Source organism: Portunus trituberculatus, chromosome 11, assembly GCF_017591435.1.
Source record: "Portunus trituberculatus isolate SZX2019 chromosome 11, ASM1759143v1, whole genome shotgun sequence".
Classification (NCBI taxonomy): Eukaryota; Metazoa; Arthropoda; class Malacostraca; order Decapoda; family Portunidae; genus Portunus; species Portunus trituberculatus.
Window position 1 is genome coordinate 2,580,107 of NC_059265.1, and position 20,153 is coordinate 2,600,259.

General features: G+C 39.4%; 2 protein-coding genes across 8 annotated transcripts in view; one reads left to right on the forward strand and one right to left on the reverse strand.

The window, feature by feature from the left end:
- Positions 1–20,153, forward strand: part of LOC123502275 — a 487,861-nt gene that overhangs the window by 407,144 nt on the left and 60,564 nt on the right. The gene's annotated exons all lie outside the window — the stretch shown is intronic.
- Positions 2,161–17,904, reverse strand: LOC123502289. Of its 6 annotated transcripts, none has more exons than XR_006673878.1 (3): positions 17,419–17,504; positions 17,223–17,283; positions 2,161–2,333 (listed from the first exon to the last, which is right to left on the reverse strand). XR_006673878.1 is itself a non-coding variant. In XM_045251517.1 (3 exons), exons 1-3 carry the CDS (start codon positions 17,796–17,798, stop codon positions 2,192–2,194), a joined length of 384 nt encoding a protein of 127 aa, XP_045107452.1. In that variant the 5' UTR covers positions 17,799–17,904; the 3' UTR covers positions 2,161–2,191. The 6 variants fall into 6 exon arrangements, 2 of the variants coding, with proteins under 2 accessions (XP_045107452.1, XP_045107454.1); XM_045251517.1 differs by lacking the exon at positions 17,419–17,504 and adding an exon at positions 17,618–17,904; XR_006673879.1 differs by lacking the exon at positions 2,161–2,333 and adding an exon at positions 16,519–16,576.

Here is a 20,153-nt window from a genome sequence, read left to right on the forward strand (position 1 = left end):
TCTTGCAACTTTTCCTTTAGCATTGCGTCTTGTTCTCTCTCTTTCTTAGTTTTGTCAGGGGCAATCCTGATTTGACTTATGTCTTCCTCATGACAGTCTCTCAGCTGTCTGCCCCTCTTCACCACCTCCCATTTATCATATACATCACGCAGACATACATACTATTAGGGGCCTCTCACTCCCTCTCACTTTCATTCCCATTCTGTACATCTTCTCCACCTGTGCTCCTTCCACCCATAACTTCTCATGAAATACATGCTCACAGACTTCTCTGTCCTCCTTTTCTCTCTCCCAGTCCATCCCAGTGTGTGTGTGTAAATAATAATAATAATAATAATAATAATATGGTTTATTAGTAATTGCAGTACATAGATACTGAAAATGCACACATGGGGATTGAGGGAGACTTAAGATGAGAACCTTAAGTTAGCTGTTTATGGGTGGCACCATGGAGGGGATAGCACTGTGATGATAACGGTCAGTTCTTGGGGCCTTGAGTGGCGTGACCACGTTTGTGTGTGGTGTGGCATGGATTGGCTGGGGCGCGTCAGGGGGGGGGGGAGATGTTGTAGCCGTGAGTGGCACAGCAGGCCTCTACCCATCTTGACGAGGGCCGCTTGGTGTGTATTTACCTAGTTGTATTTTATCTAGTTGTAGTTTTACAGGGCCTGGGCTTTATGCTCGTGTGGCCCCGTCTCCATATCTACACTTATCCAATCTTACTTTAAAAGTATGCACACTCGTTGCAGACACTACTTCTTCATCTAAACTGTTCCACGTCTCAATACATCTCTGCGGAAACTATATTTTTAATATCTCTCAGACATCTTCCTTTTCTCAGCTTTTTACTATGCGATCTTGTGCTTCGGATGTCATATTCTTCTCTCAGGATCAGTTTCTCATTATCCACTTGGTCCATTCTGTTGATCAATTTATAAACTTGTATCAGGTCTCCTCTCTCCCTTCTTTGTTCCAGGGTTGGTAGATCCATAGCCTTTAGTCTCTCCTCATATGTCATCCCTTCAAATTCTGGAACCATTCTTGTAGCTATTCTTTGTAGCCTCTCCAATTTCCTTATGTGTTTCTTTTTATGAGGAGTCCACACTACTCCTGCATATTCCAATCTGGGTCTTATTATAGTACTTATCAATTTCTTCATCATTTCTTTGTCCATGTAGTGAAATGCTACTCAAATATTCCTTAGCAAATTATATGTTTCTCTAAAATTCTATCAATATGGCTTACTTGTTGATTGTTTTCTTCCATCGTCACTCCTAAGTCCTTTTCCTTTTTGACTTTCTCCAGTTCTACTCCGTCTCCCATCTTATAGATTCCCACGGGTCGTCTTTCACTCTTTCCCATTTCCATGACATGACTTTTGTTCACATTGAATTCCATTTCCCACTTCTTACTCCATTCCCAGATCTTATTTAGGTCTTCTTGCAGTATTTCAGTGTGTGTGTGTGTGTGTGTGTGTGTGTGTGTGTGTGTGTGTGTGTGTGTGTGTGTGTGTGTGTCATACAAAGTCAGTTTTTATCCAATATTTCTACATTGTGTTGTTTAAATAGAGATAGTTTTGTGTATTTCTTTGCTACAACAACATTCATTAAAGTTTCTCTCTCTCTCTCTCTCTCTCTCTCTCTCTCTCTCTCTCTCTCTCTCTCTCTCTCTCTCTCTCTCTCTCTCTCTCTCTCTCTCTCTCTCTCTCTCTCTCTCTCTCTCTCTCTCTCTCAGATGTTAATCAAGTTTTATTTATTTGAGATTGTGTAAAATTATTTTAAGAAAGTTTGTCATGTTTTGAGGTAATTTAAGACAGTTTGGTAGGTTTTGAAGGCATTTTAAGACAGTTTGGTAGGTTTTGAGGGCATTTTAAGACAGTTTGGGATGTTTTGAGGGCATTTTAAGACAGTTTTTTAAGACAGTTTTGAGTTAATTTTAAGACAGTTTGGTAGGTTTTGAGGGCATTTTAAGACAGTTTGGGATGTTTTTAGGGCATTTTAAGACAGTTTGTCATGTTTTGAGTTAATTTTAAGACAGTTTGGTAGGTTTTTAGGACATTTTAAGACAGTTTGGGATGTTTTGAGGGCTTTTTAAGACAGTTTGACATGTTTTGAGGCATTTTGAGATAGATTGGTATTTTTTGAGGGCATTATAAGACAATTTTGGGCATGATAAGACAACTTTATTGACATTAGGAAGGATGCATGGAGGTCACAAGATTATTGGTGTTCTGTTTGTTAATCTCCAGGCCACATACTCTCCCTGTCTCCACCACCACCTGACCACCACTCTCTCTGCGTCTTCCATGCTCCTCGCTGACAGCATTCCATCGTCTGCAAAGAATAAGTGAGTCACATTTAAAGTGTCATCTTTGAAGCACAAATTTACACTTTCTAATGTCTTTATTATTATTTTGAAAGTTATTAACCCCTTCAGTACTGGGACCTATTTTTACCTTGAGGTTTGTGTACCATTAGACCATTTTGATGACATTAGGAAGGGTGTATGGAGGGCAGAGGATTAATGGCCACAGTGTATGGAGTGTACAGACCATTTTATTGATTAATGTATGGAGGTCAGAGGATAAATGGCCACAGTCTTCATTATTTTAACCCCTTCAGTACTGGGACGTATTTTTACCTTGAGGTTTGTATACCATTAGACCATTTTGATGACATTAGGAAGGGTGTATGGAGGGCTGAAGATTAATGGCCACAGTCTTCACTATTTTAACCCCTTCAGTACTGGGACGTATTTTTACCTTGAGATTTGTGTACCATTAGACTATTTTATTGACATTAGGAAGGTTGTATGGAGGACAGAGGATAAATGGCCACGGTCTTCACTATTTTAACCCCTTCAGTACTGGGACATATTTTTACCTTGAGATTTGTGTACCATTAGACCATTTTATTGACATTAGGAAGGGTGTATGGAGGTTAGAGGATAAATGGCCACAGTCTTCACTATTTTAACCCCTTCAGTACTGGGATGTATTTTTACCTTGAGATTTGTGTACCATTAGACCATTTTATTGACATTAGGAAGGTTGTATGGATAAATGGCCACAGTCTTCACTATTTTAACCCCTTCAGTACTGAGACGTATTTTTACCTTGAGATTTGTGTACCAATAGACCATTTTGATGACATTAGGAAGGGTGTATGGAGGTCAGAGGATAAATGGCCGCAGTCTTCACTATTTTAACCCCTTCAGTACTAGGATGTGTTTTTACCTTGAGATTTGTGTACCATTAGACCATTTTGATGACATTAGGAAGGGTGTATGGAGGTCAGAAGATTAATGGCCACAGTCTTCACTATTTTAACCCCTTCAGTACTGGGACGTATTTTTATCTTGAGATTTGTGTACCATTAGACTATTTTATTGACATTAGGAAGGTTGTATGGAGGACAGAGGATAAATGGCCACGGTCTTCACTATTTTAACCCCTTCAGTACTGGGACATATTTTTACCTTGAGATTTGTGTACCATTAGACCATTTTATTGACATTAGGAAGGGTGTATGGAGGGCAGAGGATAAATGGCCACAGTTTTAACTATTTTAACCCCTTCAGTACTGGGACGTATTTTTACCTTGAGATTTGTGTACCATTAGACCATTTTATTGACATTAGGAAGGGTGTATGGAGGGCAGAAGATTAATGGCCACAGTCTTCACTATTTTAACCCCTTCAGTACTGGGACACATTTTTACCTTGAGGTTTGTGTACCATTAGACCATTTTGATGACATTAGGAAGGGTGTATGGAGGGCAGAGGATAAATGGCCACAGTCTTCACTATTTTAACCCCTTCAGTACTGGGACGTATTTTTACCTTGAGGTTTGTGTACCATTAGACCATTTTATTGACATTAGGAAGGGTGTATGGAGGGCAGAGGATAAATGGCCACAGTCTTCACTATTTTAACCCCTTCAGTACTGGGACACATTTTTACCTTGAGATTTGTGTACCATTAGACCATTTTGATGACATTAGGAAGGGTGTATGGAGGTCAGAGGATAAATGGCCACAGTCTTCACTATTTTAACCCCTTCAGTACTGGGACACATTTTTACCTTGAGGTTTGTGTACCATTAGACCATTTTGATGACATTAGGAAGGGTGTATGGAGGTCAGAAGATTAATGGCCACAGTCTTCACTATTTTAACCCCTTCAGTACTGGGACGTATTTTTACCTTGAGATTTGTGTACCATTAGACCATTTTATTGACACTAAGAAGAGTCTATGGAGATCACAAGATTAATGGCCACAGTCTTCATAATTTTTAACCCCTTCAGTACTGGGAGGCATTTTTACTGTGAGTTTTGGGCGTGATTAGACGATTTTATTGACATTAGGAAGAGTCTATGGAGGTCAGAGGATTAATGGCCTGAGTTTTCACTATTTGAATCCCCACATAATAAGTTTGTGAAGCTGTATAGAATCACCAAAATAGAAAACAGAATGACTATGTATGAAAGCACGTCCTGGTAGTGAAGGGGTTAATTTGCCAAGTGTTATGGAGGCTGTATGTACATCCCCCTGCTGTCTGTCTGTCTGTCTGTCTGTCTGATGCCACTTGTTAAATTTTGTGTTTGAAGTCTTAGTCTAGTTTTGTCTCCAGGGTAAACTTTTGTTATTAGGTCTAGTACTTTTCATTTATTTGATATTCCATAAGAATTTTGATCCTATAATCCTTCTTATACTGTCTAAAACTTTGCAAACATCTATTGATATGACAATTAAAGATTTTTTTACTTTGAAATGATTTTTGTACACAATATCTGAGTATGAACAGGCCATTTTCTAGCCTACCTCCCAGGAAGCTGGAGCGCATTCCCTATTATTGCACGTTATAATGGGTTCGGGATACGGTAATTCTGATTTGTGGTAAGGTTTTCAGGAACGCACATGTACCGTGTAACGAGGACTTACCGTACATGTAAAGTAGTTAAAGTACATTAATATACAGTTTAATGACGCAGTGTTGTCTGTGTGGACACTCTGTGTGGATGTTGGTGCTGTGAAGGAATGAAAGCTGTTTATGTGACATAGAGGAAATATATTATTATAAAAAGACTGACTTTGCTTCAATCCTGCAAATGTACCATACAAGAAGTTAAGAGATTTTTGAGCCACATTTCACTGAGTGTGCAGAGATTTATCTATTTGTGTGAGGAATGTGTTCCCGAGAGCATCATGTCATGTCAAGATGGCACAAAGGTAAGCTGATTACTGACCTAAGCTGTCTGAGATGTCACTGCGAACCAAAGCATTTTATCAGAGACAGGTCTATTCGTGGGGAACCTCAGTTTCAGTAAAAACACTCAATTTTATCCCAAAACACACTCAAAACACCATGTAACTCCTCAAAATGCCCCAAAACACACCCAGAGCTCAATACAAACACACACACACACACTCAATACATCCAAACCACTTAAAACACTCAATTTTATCCCAAAACATTTCAAAATGCCCCAAAACAAATTCTGAGCTCAATACAAACACACCCACACACACTCAATACGCCCAAACCACTTGAAACACTCAATTTTATCCCAAAACACACTCAAAACACCATGTAACACCTCAAAATGCCCCAAAACATACTCTGAGCATAAAGGTAAGCTGATTACTGAGCTAAGCTGTCTGGGGTGTCACTGAAGCAAAGCATTTTCTCAACAAGGTAAGCTGATTACTGAGCTAAGCTGTCTGGGGTGTCACTGAAGCAAAGCATTTTCTCAACAAGGTAAGCTGATTACTGAGCTAAGCTGTCACAATTGTATCGTCATTGGGCATTATCATTTTATACTTCTCCATGCATTCTAATATCATTCTTCCATTTCCATCTGGCTTTTGTGTTCCTTTGAATCCCACGTGGCCATTCAAGTCCCAGATTGTAAGCAGTGGATGTTGTGCATTAGTCTCTATGATCTTCTCAATTTCCAGTTTGATAGTACCATTCCTTAGTTTATCATCTACACTAAAGTACACTACAGTTATGTTAACCTCCCATCCCTAACCCCTTCAGTACTGGGACACATTTTACCTTCAGATTTGTGTGCCATTAGACCATTTTATTGACATTAGGAAGGGTGTATGGAGGCAGAAGATTAATGGCCACAGTCTTCACTATTTTAACCCCTTCAGTACTGGGACACATTTTTACCTTGAGATTTGTGTACCATTAGACCATTTTATTGACATTAGGAAGGGTGTATGGAGGCAGAAGATTAATGGCCACAGTCTTCACTATTTTAACCCCTTCAGTACTGGGACACATTTTTACCTTGAGATTTGTGTGCCATTAGACCATTTTATTGACATTAGGAAGGGTGTATGGAGGGCAGAAGATTAATGGCCACAGTCTTCACTATTTTAACCCCTTCAGTACTGGGACACATTTTTACCTTGAGATTTGTGTGCCATTAGACCATTTTATTGACCATTAGACCATGGAGGGCAGAAGATTAATGGCCACAGTCTTCACTATTTTAACCCCTTCAGTACTGGGACACATTTTTACCTTGAGATTTGTGTGCCATTAGACCATTTTATTGACATTAGGAAGGGTGTATGGAGGGCAGAAGATTAATGGCCACAGTCTTCACTATTTTAACCCCTTCAGTACTGGGACACATTTTTACCTTGAGATTTGTGTGCCATTAGACCATTTTATTGACATTAGGAAGGGTGTATGGAAGGCAGAAGATTAATGGCCACAGTCTTCACTATTTTAACCCCTTCAGTACTGGGACACATTTTTACCTTGAGATTTGTGTACCATTAGACCATTTTATTGACATTAGGAAGGGTGTATGGAGGGCAGAAGATTAATGGCCACAGTCTTCACTATTTTAACCCCTTCAGTACTGGGACACATTTTTACCTTGAGATTTGTGTACCATTAGACCATTTTATTGACATTAGGAAGGGTGTATGGAGGGCAGAAGATTAATGGCCACAGTCTTCACTATTTTAACCCCTTCAGTACTGGGACACATTTTTACCTTGAGATTTGTGTACCATTAGACCATTTTATTGACATTAGGAAGGGTGTATGGAGGCAGAAGATTAATGGCCACAGTCTTCACTATTTTAACCCCTTCAGTACTGGGACACATTTTTACCTTGAGATACTCTAAATGGGGCCTAACATAGGAATTATATAAGCTACGCACCACTTCCTTACTTTTATAACTAACATTTCTATTTATAAAACCCAGGATCCTATTTGCCCTATTTCTTGCTTCTAAACATTGCTTTGAAAATTTCATAGTCCTGTCTATCACTACTCCTAAATCCTTTCCTTCCTCTACTGCCTCTAGCCAACATCCCTCCATCTCATAGTTAAAGTTTGTGTTGTCTTTACCTAAATGCATAACCTGACACTTTTAGAATTAAACTCCATCTGCCACCTGTCTGCCCATGCTATCAGCCTGTCCAGGTCTCGTTGTATTCTGTAATTGTCCTTTTCACCCTGTACTGCACATGCTATCTTAGTATCATCTGCAAACTTTGATACTTTGCTACTAATTCCTATATCTAAATCGTTAATGTACACCAAGAAAAGAAGAGGTCCTAGCACTGATCCTTGGGGTACCCCACTAACCACTTCCTTCCACTCAGACATTGCCCCATTTAATACTACTCTCTGTTTCCTATCAGAAAGCCATTCACTAATCCAATCAACTAACCTACCCCTATCCCATGTAGTCTCAATTTGTACACTAGCCTCCTATGCGGTACCTTATCAAACGCCTTGCTAAAATCTAGATATATAACATCTATGCTATTTCCATCATCTAACTCCTTGGTAATATATTCTAAGATATCGAGCAAATTTGTAAGACAGGACCTCCTGATCTAAAGCCATGTTGGGTATCTCTAATTAATCTATTCTCATTTAAATGCTCCCAAATACTACCCTTAATGATTTTCTCTAGGATCTTACATACTATACTAGTTAAACTGATCGGTCTATAATTATTCGCATCATCCTTCCTACCTTTTTTAAATATTGGAGAAACATTAGCTAACTTCCAGTCCTGTGGTATCTCAGCAAACCTAAGTGATCTTTCAAAGATTAACTTAAGTGCTTCAGAAATACTGTCTACACCCTCCCTAAGTACTCTGGCATGTAGCTCATCAGGACCACTAGCTTTCCTATCGTCTAGTTCAAGAATAAATTTCCTAACAATTCCCGGTTTTATATCAATATTTTCTAAAGCTCTTAAACTACTCGTCGCACTGTTTGTAACAGGATTTCCTATTCTTTCCCTAGTAAATACTGAAGAAAATTGTTCATTCAATAATTCTACTATGTCTTCATTTTGATCCACTACTACACCATCTTTTCTGAGTGGTCCAATCCTATCCTTATTTCTTTTATCACTGACCTTGTAATAACTATATAATTTTTGGGATCTTTACTCCCAGCTCTAGCTAGTTTTATCTCTGCCTGCCTTTTACTTTTTTTTATAACCTTACTCAAATCATCTCTGACCTGTCTGTACCTAATCAAATCTACATCTTCCCCACTTTTCTGCAACTCTCTGTATGCCCTCTTCTTCTCTCTGATCTGGCTACCTATCTCATGAGTCCACCATAATGGCTTCCTGTTTCTCTGCCTTATATCTTTATAAGGGATACACTGCATCACTATACCCTTTACTACAACCTTAAAAATATCCCACATCTCCTGTGCAGTTTTATTTCCAAAACTATCTTCCCAGTTTACCTCTCCTAATAACTGACGTAACCTACCATAATTGCCTTTCTGATAGTATGGGACTCTAGTCTTATTCACTATATTATCCCTACTGGAATTAATGATAAATCTAATTATATGATGGTCACTGTTTGCTAAAGTCTCTCCTACCTCAACTTCCTTTAAACAATGCTCAATATTTGTTAGTACTATGTCTAAAACCTTCCTTCCCTAGTAGGTTTATCTACCATCTGCACTAAATAGTTATCCTGAAAACTTTCCATAAACTTATTTTCACTAGCATCTCCTACCATCCTCTCCCAGTTTACTGACTTAAGATTAAAATCCCTAAGATAATTGTCTGACTAGTACACCCCTATTTATCTCATCTACCATAAGGTTGTCTACCTCTGCTGACTGGTTAGGTGGTCTATAAAAGCTCCTACTCTAATAACCTTACTTTTGTTTACTCTAACATCCAGCCATAAGGACTCTACTCTGTGATCTACCTTAATACCATTAACCTGACTGGAAATGAAGGATTTTTTTACATAAATAACTACTCCTCCACCTATCCTACCAATTCTCTGGTGTAAATACATAATGTATCCATCTACTTCATATTCTTTCCTATTTTCCTAAACTTTTCCTCATTTACCCATGCCTCTGTGACACATACAACATCTAAATCCTCCTCAACTATATAACTAGATAACTCGTCCTTCTTGTTTCTAAGACTCCTGGCATTTACATAAAACATTTAAGTCCAGCTACCTTCCTAGATGCTGTCTCCTTATTTGGAATCCTAATCTTATTCTCTCCTATTTGCACCTGGAAATCTTTCCTAATCTTTTCACTATCTCTGTTTATCCTATCTAATTTATGTCTAGCATCTTTCTTCTGGAATGCATTTGCTACCTCACCCCCTACACTCCATCCCAACTCCCCTCCAGACATCCACTCAGCACATCCACACCCTTCCTACTCAGATGCACACCATCCCTAGCATACAAATCCCTTCGCCCATAGAACCTATCCCATACATCCACAAAGCTGACACCCACATCCTTACACATCCCTTTTACCCGACCATTCACACCAATGGCTCTAGACAACCATTCCTGCTAACATACACACGAGGCAAGATTCCTGACACTACACACCTCCTACCACTCTCCCTTATCTTGCCTAACATTTCCTGAAATCTTGCCACTAACTCCTCCGACCCACCTGCTCTGACATCGTTCCCACCTACGTGCAAAACTACTACATCCCTCTCCATCCCCCAACCCTCTTCTGCACCTCCTCACTCACTGCCTTCACACCTGCACCAGGCATACACATTCGTCCTCCTATCCCTGTCTTTCCCACAGAAAGTGCTATCTAAATACCTAACCTGAGAGTCACCCACCACACACACCTGAGGTGTGCTACACAACCATCCTCCTCCTCTCCTCTACCCCCTTCTTTCTCCTTTCACTCACCACAACCACTTCATTCACTCCACTCTCACTTTCACTCTCCCCTCCTCCAACAAACCGAACCTATTTTCACACTCAACATGTTTAGTCCTATCCTCCCTAACTGCCTCCGCTTTCCTTCCCCTCGCAACCTGCCATCTCTGCCCATCCTGACTACTATCTTTCCCCGTCTGGCTCGCCTGCTCCCTCTTCCCCACTCTGCTCTTCCCTCATAGTAATAATAATAACACTGCTGCTCCTGCTACTACTACTACTACTACTCGCTCCTCTTTTGTCCCTGCTATGCATTTGAGGCGCGCAGCAGCAGCAGAAAACAGTGAGAATTGAAGGAAATGTTGGGGCGGGCTGTGGGTGTGGGTGAGGTGGGCGGCAGGCGGTGTTAACTGGGGTACATATACACAACCATCGCCTTATTTACCACAGTAATGGCTATTTATCTAGTGTGGTGGTTGATTCTGGCTTTGCTTCACTCTCTGGGTCTGGAAACACAGGGGGGAGTGGAAGCAGACATTGCTGGACTGTCCATGGGGAAGGCAGGGGTGAGGCGCCCCCCGTGGGTTCAATATTGACGTAGATAATTCATTTAAAAAATCGCCACAAGAAAAACGGCTCCCAGACTAGTATACACTACACTTTTAGGCGCGATAAATAGTGTAACTAATAATCAAAATATAATATTCCTACCGGGTGGTTTTTTTTATTGAAAGCGGTGGAAAGGAAGGTGTTTGTGTCCAATTAACGGGTGACAAACACACCACAATGTCGAGATGGAAAGCTCACCCAAACTACGTTATATTACATTTTCTGAATAACACAAATTTTCGCTTTCCAGCCGAATAAAGAAAACACAGATTCTTTGTCATATAAAGATTTTTGTTTTCTATTTTGTTACCATTCAAAATTTTGAAATTGAAAATACGAATAGGTAGACTAAACTTTATGGAATATTGTTACTTGAATCATGTTTTTCATATCTTTTAAGTGTTATATCAAGCACCAAAACAATCCTAGGCGTGGTAATAAAAAAGCGTTATATTCCTTGCAGTGACTTTAACGTTATTTTTTCGGTAAACCAAAACACAGCTGGACTCGATTCTATTGTAGTTTAGAAATTAGTTTACTTTACTAATAACAAATCAGATATCAGAAAAGTGCCAACTTCACTAATTAAGTAGAAATATTTCAATTTTTACGGCGAAATATGTTTTTTATCAAGATTTTTGAGTGACCCCAACACCCCCATTTCGGTATTGGGAATATGATACACATGTTATTTTCATTTTTCTTTACCATTTCATATTTTATTTCAATGTTATTTTGAATTTCATAAGAAGTTTGAGTGATAGAGGAAGTGTATACAATGATGTCGACATTTTGCGTAGAAGAAGAAGGAAGATCCGCCATTGTTAGCTTTGTTTTGAGATTTACAGTTTTTGAACATTTGTGGAGCAGGTGAGTTATTCCCAAGTGTGTGCGTGTACATGCTTATTATCTAAAGTATGTAGAGTTAGTGAGACGTGCCAATTAAGGTGAAAAAAGTCTGGTAAAGTGAAAATAAGTGCGTCTTTATAAGCAAACTTTTGCGTTTTGTTGCCTCATATTTGCGGTGGTCATTCCTGCCCTCCTACGCATTGTCACGCCCCATATTGCCTCCATAGATAGCTCATGCACCCATACACCTCCCATGCGCGGGATAGTGATATGAAACAGGTTGATTTCTGGGAAATCGTATTTTCAGGAAAGCAATAACTAAGGTAGCTACAGCAGCATCTTTAATGGGCCAAACGTTTCACATTTCATCTTATGTCATCATCAGTGGTCTATTCTCTATAACAAATATGAATGTTAAAATACAAAGAGAATTACAATGGTAGGAGATGCTAGTGAAAATAAGTTTATGGAAAGTTTTCAGGATAACTATTTAGTGCAGATGGTAGATAAACCTACTAGGGGAGGAAGGTTTTGACATAGTACTAAATATTGAGCATTGTTTAAAGGAAGTTGAGGTAGGAGAGACTTTGCAAACAGTGACCACCATATAATTAGATTTATCATTAATTCCAGTAGGGATAATATAGCGAATAAGACTAGAGTCCCAAACTATCAGAAAGGCAATTATGGTAGGTTACGTCAGTTATTAGGAGAGGTAAACTGGGAAGATAGTTTTGGAATTAAAACTGCACAGGAGATGTGGGATATTTTTAAGGTTGTAGTAAAGGGTATAGTGATGCAGTGTATCCCTTACAAAGATATAAGGCAGAGAAACAGGAAGCCATTATGGTGGACTCATGAGATAGGTAGCCAGATCAGAGAGAAGAGAACATATGAGAGTTGCAGAAAAGTGGGAAGATGTGATTTGATTAGGTACAGACAGGTCAGAGATGATTTGAGTAAGGTTATAAAAAACAGTAGAGATAGAGATAAAACTAGCTAGAGCTGGGAGTAAAGATCCCAAAAATTATATAGTTATTACAAGGTCAGTGATAAAAGAAATAAGGATAGGATTGGACCACTCAGAAAAGATGGTGTAGTAGTGGATCAAAATGAAGACATAGTAGAATTATTGAATGAACAATTTTCTTCAGTATTTACTAGGAAAGAATAGGAAATCCTGTTACAAACAGTGCGAGTAGTTTAAGAGCTTTAGAAAATATTGATATAAAACCGGGAATTATTAGGAAATTTATTCTTGAACTAGACGATAGGAAAGCCAGTGGTCCTGATGAGCTACATGCCAGAGTACTTAGGGAGGTGTAGACAGTATTTCTGAAGCACTTAAGTTAATCTTTGAAAGATCACTTAGGTTTGCTGAGATACCTCAGGACTGGAAGTTAGCTAATGTTACTCCAATATTTAAAAAGGTAGGAAGGATGATGCGAATAATTATAGACCGATCAGTTTAACTAGTATAGTATGTAAGATACTAGAGAAAATCATTAAGGGTAGTATTTGGGAGCATTTAAATGAGAATAGATTAATTAGAGATACCCAACATGGCTTTAGATCAGGGAGGTCCTGTCTTACAAATTTGCTCGATATCTTAGAATATATTACCAAGGAGTTAGATGATGGAAATAGCATAGATGTTATATATCTAGATTTTAGCAAGGCGTTTGATAAGGTACCGCATAGGAGGCTAGTGTACAAATTGAGACTACATGGGATAGGGGTAGGTTAGTTGACTGGATTAGTGAATGGCTTTCTGATAGGAAACAGAGAGTAGTATTAAATGGGGCAATGTCTGAGTGGAAGGAAGTGGTTAGTGGGGTACCCCAAGGATCAGTGCTAGGACCTCTTCTTTTCTTGGTGTACATTAACGATTTAGATTTAGGAATTAGTAGCAAAGTATCAAAGTTTGCAGATGATACTAAGATAGCATGTGCAGTACAGGGTGAAAAGGACAATTACAGAATACAACGAGACCTGGACAGGCTGATAGCATGGGCAGACAGGTGGCAGATGGAGTTTAATTCTGATAAGTGTCAGGTTATGCATTTAGGTAAAGACAACACAAACTTTAACTATGAGATGGAGGGATGTTGGCTAGAGGCAGTAGAGGAAGGAAAGGATTTAGGAGTAGTGATAGACAGGACTATGAAATTTTCAAAGCAATGTTTAGAAGCAAGAAATAGGGCAAATAGGATCCTGGGTTTTATAAATAGAAATGTTAGTTATAAAAGTAAGGAAGTGGTGCGTAGCTTATATAATTCCTATGTTAGGCCCCATTTAGAGTATTGCATACAGGCCTGGTCACCCCACTATAGGCAGGATATCAACATGTTAGAAGCAGTTCAGAGAAGAGCAACTAGGATGATACCAGCATTAAAGCGCCTGGAGTATAGAGATAGATTAAAGGAATTAAACATGTTTTCATTTGAGAGGAGATGTATAAGAGGATATGATAGAGTTATTTAAAATGTTTTCAGATACAAACTACATAGATGTGAGATCTTTCTTTACCTTAGAGGAGGAAATAGGACTAGAAATCATGGCAGGAAGATTAGAAAGCAAGGCTGCAGGTTAGATATAAGAAAATATTTCTTTAGTCATAGAGTGGTAGACTTCTGGAATGCATTGCCAGAGACGGTTGTAAATAGCACTAGTTTGACAATGTTTAAAAACAGATTAGATAAGCACTTAAATTCATTAGATTTATAATTATGTATAGCACTGCATGATAGTTTTTATAAGAAATTTACTATAGTTAAATAAGACATGATCCCCATGTATGGGGACCACAAATTGTAGAGGATTTCGCTGCAGGACTTAGCCCTGTTAATGGGCCAAATATTTAGAATTAGTATATAATGTATTGTGTACTTGTAAGTGTATCTTTAAGTACTGATGACGAGGTCGCTGTGCGACTGGTACAGGATAACCTAGATGGGCCCTGGTGGCCCTTTGTTATCCTATTATTTATGTTATGTTATGTTATTCTTACTTGTCACGCCCTCATATTGCCTCCGTAGATAGTTTGTGGATCCATACACCTCCCATATGCGTGATAGTTTGATAGTTGAAGTGGTTAGTGAGATATGGTGGTGTTATAGTGTGGTAGGCAGTCCTTCACCCTTTCCTACGCCTTGTCACGCCTCATTTATACTATTACTACCACTACCACTACTACAACAACTACCACTATTCCAGAGGTGCACCATGGCTTGCCACAATGTCACAATGGGTTCTTGGAGAGCCGCTGCTGTTGACTTGCTGCATGTCTCCTCTCTGCGGCAAAACTCCACAAATACTCCACTCACCAAGTTCCAGAGGGAGAGGTGAGTGTGTGTGGGTGTGGGAAAGGTGTCCTCAGGTGTGCTGTGAGTGTGGTGTGTGTGTAAGTGTGTTTTTTGTACGTTTTTGTAATGTCAACTATAGCTACCTATGTATAGTGTTTTTTTTTTTTTTTGGTGTGGGTTGGCTAGGGTAAACTTATTGTGGGCGTTTTCCAGGTGTGATTTAAGGGTTGTTTGTGGAGTGTGTGTGTGTGTGTGTGTGTGATGCAATATTTTTAGGTAATTTTTGGTGCGTTTTGGTTAGGTAATGTTTGTCTTGTTTCCTCCACAGGTTACCTCCTGGCTTTTCCTTCAGTAGACTATTTCCTCCATGTTTCCTCCACCTTCCCTCCAATTTTGAGTCTCCTATCTCACTTCTATCATAGTCAAAATAGTACTTTTCTAAATCTCACTTCAAAACCTGACAATTTTTCTCATTTTCCCTCCACCACCTCCTTTTCTTTCCTCCATATCTCCTCCACACACCAAGCTGTGTACTGTGCTGGTGTGTGCAGGTGTGGAAAGGTTTCCACAGGTGTGGTGTGTGTGTGTGTACGTGTGGTGTGTGTGTAAATGTTTTTAGTGTAAGCTACTATATATTTTTTGGGTGTGTGTTTTTTGCATTTTCCAGTGTTTGCAAAGGGTTGTTTGTGGTTTGTTGGTGTGTGCAGGTGTGGGAATGGTGTGTGCTGGTGTGCTGTGTGTTTGGTGAGTGTCGGGTGTGTGAAAGCGTGTTTTCCTTACAATTTTGTCTCATAAACCTCAATTTTTAACTTGTTTTGGCCGGAAAATATTTGTCTTTTAAAATCCTCCTAATACCACCACCACCACCACCACCACTGTCCAACCACACCACAACCACCACAAACAACCAACATTACCACATCAGATGCTCACAAAACCACACCATTTCACTACCACCACTAGTACTATTATAACCACCACCACCTCCTCCCAACAGGATCACCAGCCACCACCGGCCGTACTAAAGGAAGTGGCTCTATGTAGGGATGGAACATAGCAACTACACCAGCTGGGACACACCTAGCCAACTGTGAGTATTCAAGGCTGTTTTAGGGTGTTTGAAGACTTTGAGGGTGTTTAAGGCTACTTTAGGGTGTTTTAAGGCTGTCTTAGGGTATTTTTAGGCTGTTTTAGATTGTTTAAGGCTATTTTAGGGTGTTTGAAGAATTTTAGGATGTTTAAGGCAGTTTTAAGCTATTTTAAGGGTGTTTAAGACTGTTTTAGTGTTTTAGGGTTATTTTAAGGCTATTTAAGGGTGTTTAAGACTGTTTTAACTATTTTAGGCTATGTTAGGGTGTTTTAAGGGTGTTTCAAGATATTTACAGTACATGCACACACCATCTCTCCATCAGTGCTTCATCTACTCGCTTTGTGTGTTTTTATGATTCAGTGACAAAGTGACTAACTGTTTTCAGGGACACTGGGTACGGTGGCTTGGGAGAGGGACCGTGTGGCCTGAGGGGAGGGTGGTGGCCGGTGGGCAGTGTGTTACTGACCAGTGTGGTGTAATGGTGTTGTCATTGTCACCCTTGAGGAATTCTGAGGGTGAGCTGGCTCTATTAGATGAATTACAGGATTCTGAGGACAATGAGAGTCAATCAGAAGGACTCATTAGTGACTCACATGAGGAATATTTGCCAGAAAAGGACAGTGAGGCCAGGAGCTCCCAGGAAGAAAGTGATGGAAGTGGTGAGGATGACAATTAAGGAGATGGAAAGCATATATGTTGATTTAGAAGGGTGTATGGTTTTAAATGTGGACATGGAAGTGTGGAGGATGACAATTAAGGAGATGGAAAGCATATATGTTGATTTAGAAGAGTGTACAGTTTTAAATGTGGACATGGAAGTGTGGAGGATGACAATTAATGGAGATGGAAAGCATGTATGTTGATTTAGAAGAGTGTACAGTTTTAAATGTGGACACAAGTGTGGAGGATGAGAATTAAGAGAGATGAAAGTATATATGTTGATTTAGAAGAGTGTACAGTTTTAAATGTGGACATGGAAGTGTCGAGGATGAGGATTAAGAGAGATGAAAGTATTTATGTTGATTTAGAAGAGTGTAAGGTTTAAAATGTTGACATGGAAGTGTGGAGGATGACAATTAGGAGAGATAGAAAGCATTTATGTTGATTTAGAAGAGTGTACAGTTTTTAAATGTCAACACAAAAGCAGTGAGGATAAGAATTAAGGGAGATGGAAAACATAGATGTTGACAGTACCTTGGCATGTGACTGGCCATGTGTGCTGAAGGGCAGGAGATCCGCACTTCAAGCAGGAATGCTGGAAAGAATGAAAAAAAAGAAAAGAAAAGAAAAATTAGGTTGCTTATCAACAATAATGAGATGATGAGTGAATGTATCCAAGATTATTTATAGAAGCCAGTAAATATTGGTACAGAATGAATAACCAACATACTTGAAATGCAAGTTGCAAAATTGATCTCTGCATGTGTCACCAGATCAGTGGTGGGGCAGGTGGGCCATGTTTCTGGCAGGATTGCTGAAAAAAAAGGTGGTTAATCAACAGTAATGAGATACTAATGCATGATAAGTAGACATATCCAAGATCAAATACAGTAAAGCCAGTATATATTGGTACAAAATAATCAACATACTTGAAATGCAAGTTGCAGAATTCATCTCGATACAGGCGACCCGGATTTTGTCGAGCAGCTGGAAGTGGTGGCACTTCTTGTACGATGTCGTGCTGCTGCTCTTCAAAGTCAGGGTGGCCTGCATCAATAGGAATAGGAATATTCCTGTCTTTACATATATTGTGCAACATAGCACAAACATGCACCATCTTGCACACCTTCAATGGTGGGCTGACCCGGACCTCACTGTGCAAGACATGAAATCGGTGTTTCAGCTGCCCAGTGCCTCTTTGGACAACACTGCGTGTCTGCTTGTGAACCCTGAAAGAAAACATCAATGATAATAACAGCCATCATATACCATTAACCTGTCAATATGATGGGGACAATCAAAATTCTATCCAGGTGTTGTTGTATTAAATTATTTTCATGATTTATTTTTCTTGCTCTACAAACCAATATGTATTAGTAGGAACTGTGGCACTGTCCAAATGAAGTGGTCCCTCCAGTTTTCCTCGTTTCCCAGCTCCACCCTCACAGCTCTCACTCAGCCGACATGACATCTATTGAAAATATGATAACCAAAACATTGAAGTAATGCAGTTCACAACCTGCACAGTGGGACATCTTGCCTCAAACTGAATTCAAATTCATACCGCAAGTCTCAAGGCCACCGTGATTGGTTGAATAAATTATGATTTTTTTCATTGGCTGCCAGTTCACTTTCAAACGGAAGTAACCAATCAGCGGAAACAATAGCTCAAACAAAACGAGTCACTAATGTTGGCCCGCACGCTAGCCGCTGCCCTGGGTCGAGCAGCTCGCGTCACTCTGTCTCTGTTCTATTGACTCGGGAGTGAGATCGCCAAAAATACGATTAAATTTTTGAAATTCGGTATCACCATTATAAATAGGTTGCGCCTTATAAATATGGGATTAAAAATACTCGTAATGAGGAGCTCTATCTCATGAGGTGGGTAAAAAACATTTAGTGGAATGTGGTGAAACACTGGAATAATACTGTTTTTTGTATGTTTTTGTAATGTCAACTATAGCTACCTATGTATAGTGTTTATTTTTTTTTGGTGTGGGTTGGCTAGGGTAGACTTATTGTGGGTGTTTTCCAGGTGTGATTTAAGGGTTGTTTGTGGAGTGCAGGTGTGTGTGTGTGTGTGTATGTATTTACCTAGTTGTAGTTTTACAGGGCCTGGGCTTTATGCTCGTGTGGTCCCGTCTCCATATCTAGACTTATCTAATTTTTCTTTAAAACTATGTACACTCTTTGCTGACACCACTTCCTCACTCAAACTGTTCCAAGTCTCAACACATCTTTGCGGAAACTAAATTTTTAACATCATCAGACATCGTCCTTAGTTTCTTACTATGCGATCTTGTGCTTCTAAAGTCATATTCTTCTCTCAGGATCAGTTTCTCATTATCCACTTCATCCATTCCGTTAATCAATTTATAAACTTGTATCAGATCCCTCTCTCTCTCTCTGCTCCAAGGTTGGTAGATCCATTGCCTTTAGTCTCTCCTCATATGCCATCCCTTTAAATTCTGGAACCATTCTTGCAGCCATTTTTTGTAGTCTCTCTAATTTTCTTATGTGTTTCTTTTTATGGGGAGTCCACACAACTCCTGCATATTCCAATCTAGGTTTTATTTTAGTACTTATCAATTTCTTCATCATTTCCTTGTCCATATAGTGAAATGCTACTCCAATATTCCTTAGCAAATTATACGTCTCTCTGAAAATTCTATCAATATGGCTTGTGTGTGTGTGTGTGTGTGTGTGTGTGTGTGTGTGTGTGTGTGTGTGTGTTTGTTGCTTGATGCAATATTTTTAGGTAATTTTTGGTGCGTTTTGGTTAGGTAATGTTTGTCTTGTTTCTTCCATATCTCCCTCCACAGGTCCTCCTGGCTTTTCCTTCAGTAGACTATTTCCTCCATGTTTCCTCCACCTTCCCTCCAATTTTGAGTCTCCTATCTCACTTCTATCATAGTCAAAATAGTACTTTTCTAAATCTCACTTCAAAACCTGACAATTTTCTCATTTTCCCTCCACCACCTCCTTTTCTTTCCTCCATATTTCCTCCACACACCAAGCTGTGTACTGTGCTGGTGTGTGCAGGTGTGGAAAGGTTTCTGCAGGTGTGGTGTGTGTGTGTACATGTGGTGTGTGTGTAAATGTGTTGTTTGTTGTGTAAACTATATTTTTTGGGTGTGTTTTTTTTTGTGTTTTCCAGTGTTTGCAAAGGGTTGTTTGTGGTTTGCTGGTGTGTGCAGGTGTGGGAATGGTGTGTGCTGGTGTGCTGTGTGTTTGGTGAGTGTGGGGTGTGTGAAAGCATGTTTTTCTTACAATTTTGTCTCATAAACCTCAATTTTTTCACTTGATTTAGAAGAGTGTGCAGTTTTAAATGTTGACATAAAAGTGTGGACGATGAGAATTAATGGAGATTGAAAGCATAGGTGCATTTGCATTGTGTTTTAACGGGCTAAAGAAGGCATTATGGGTATCTCCTATCTCAAAGCCCACCAACTATTTGACTGCTAG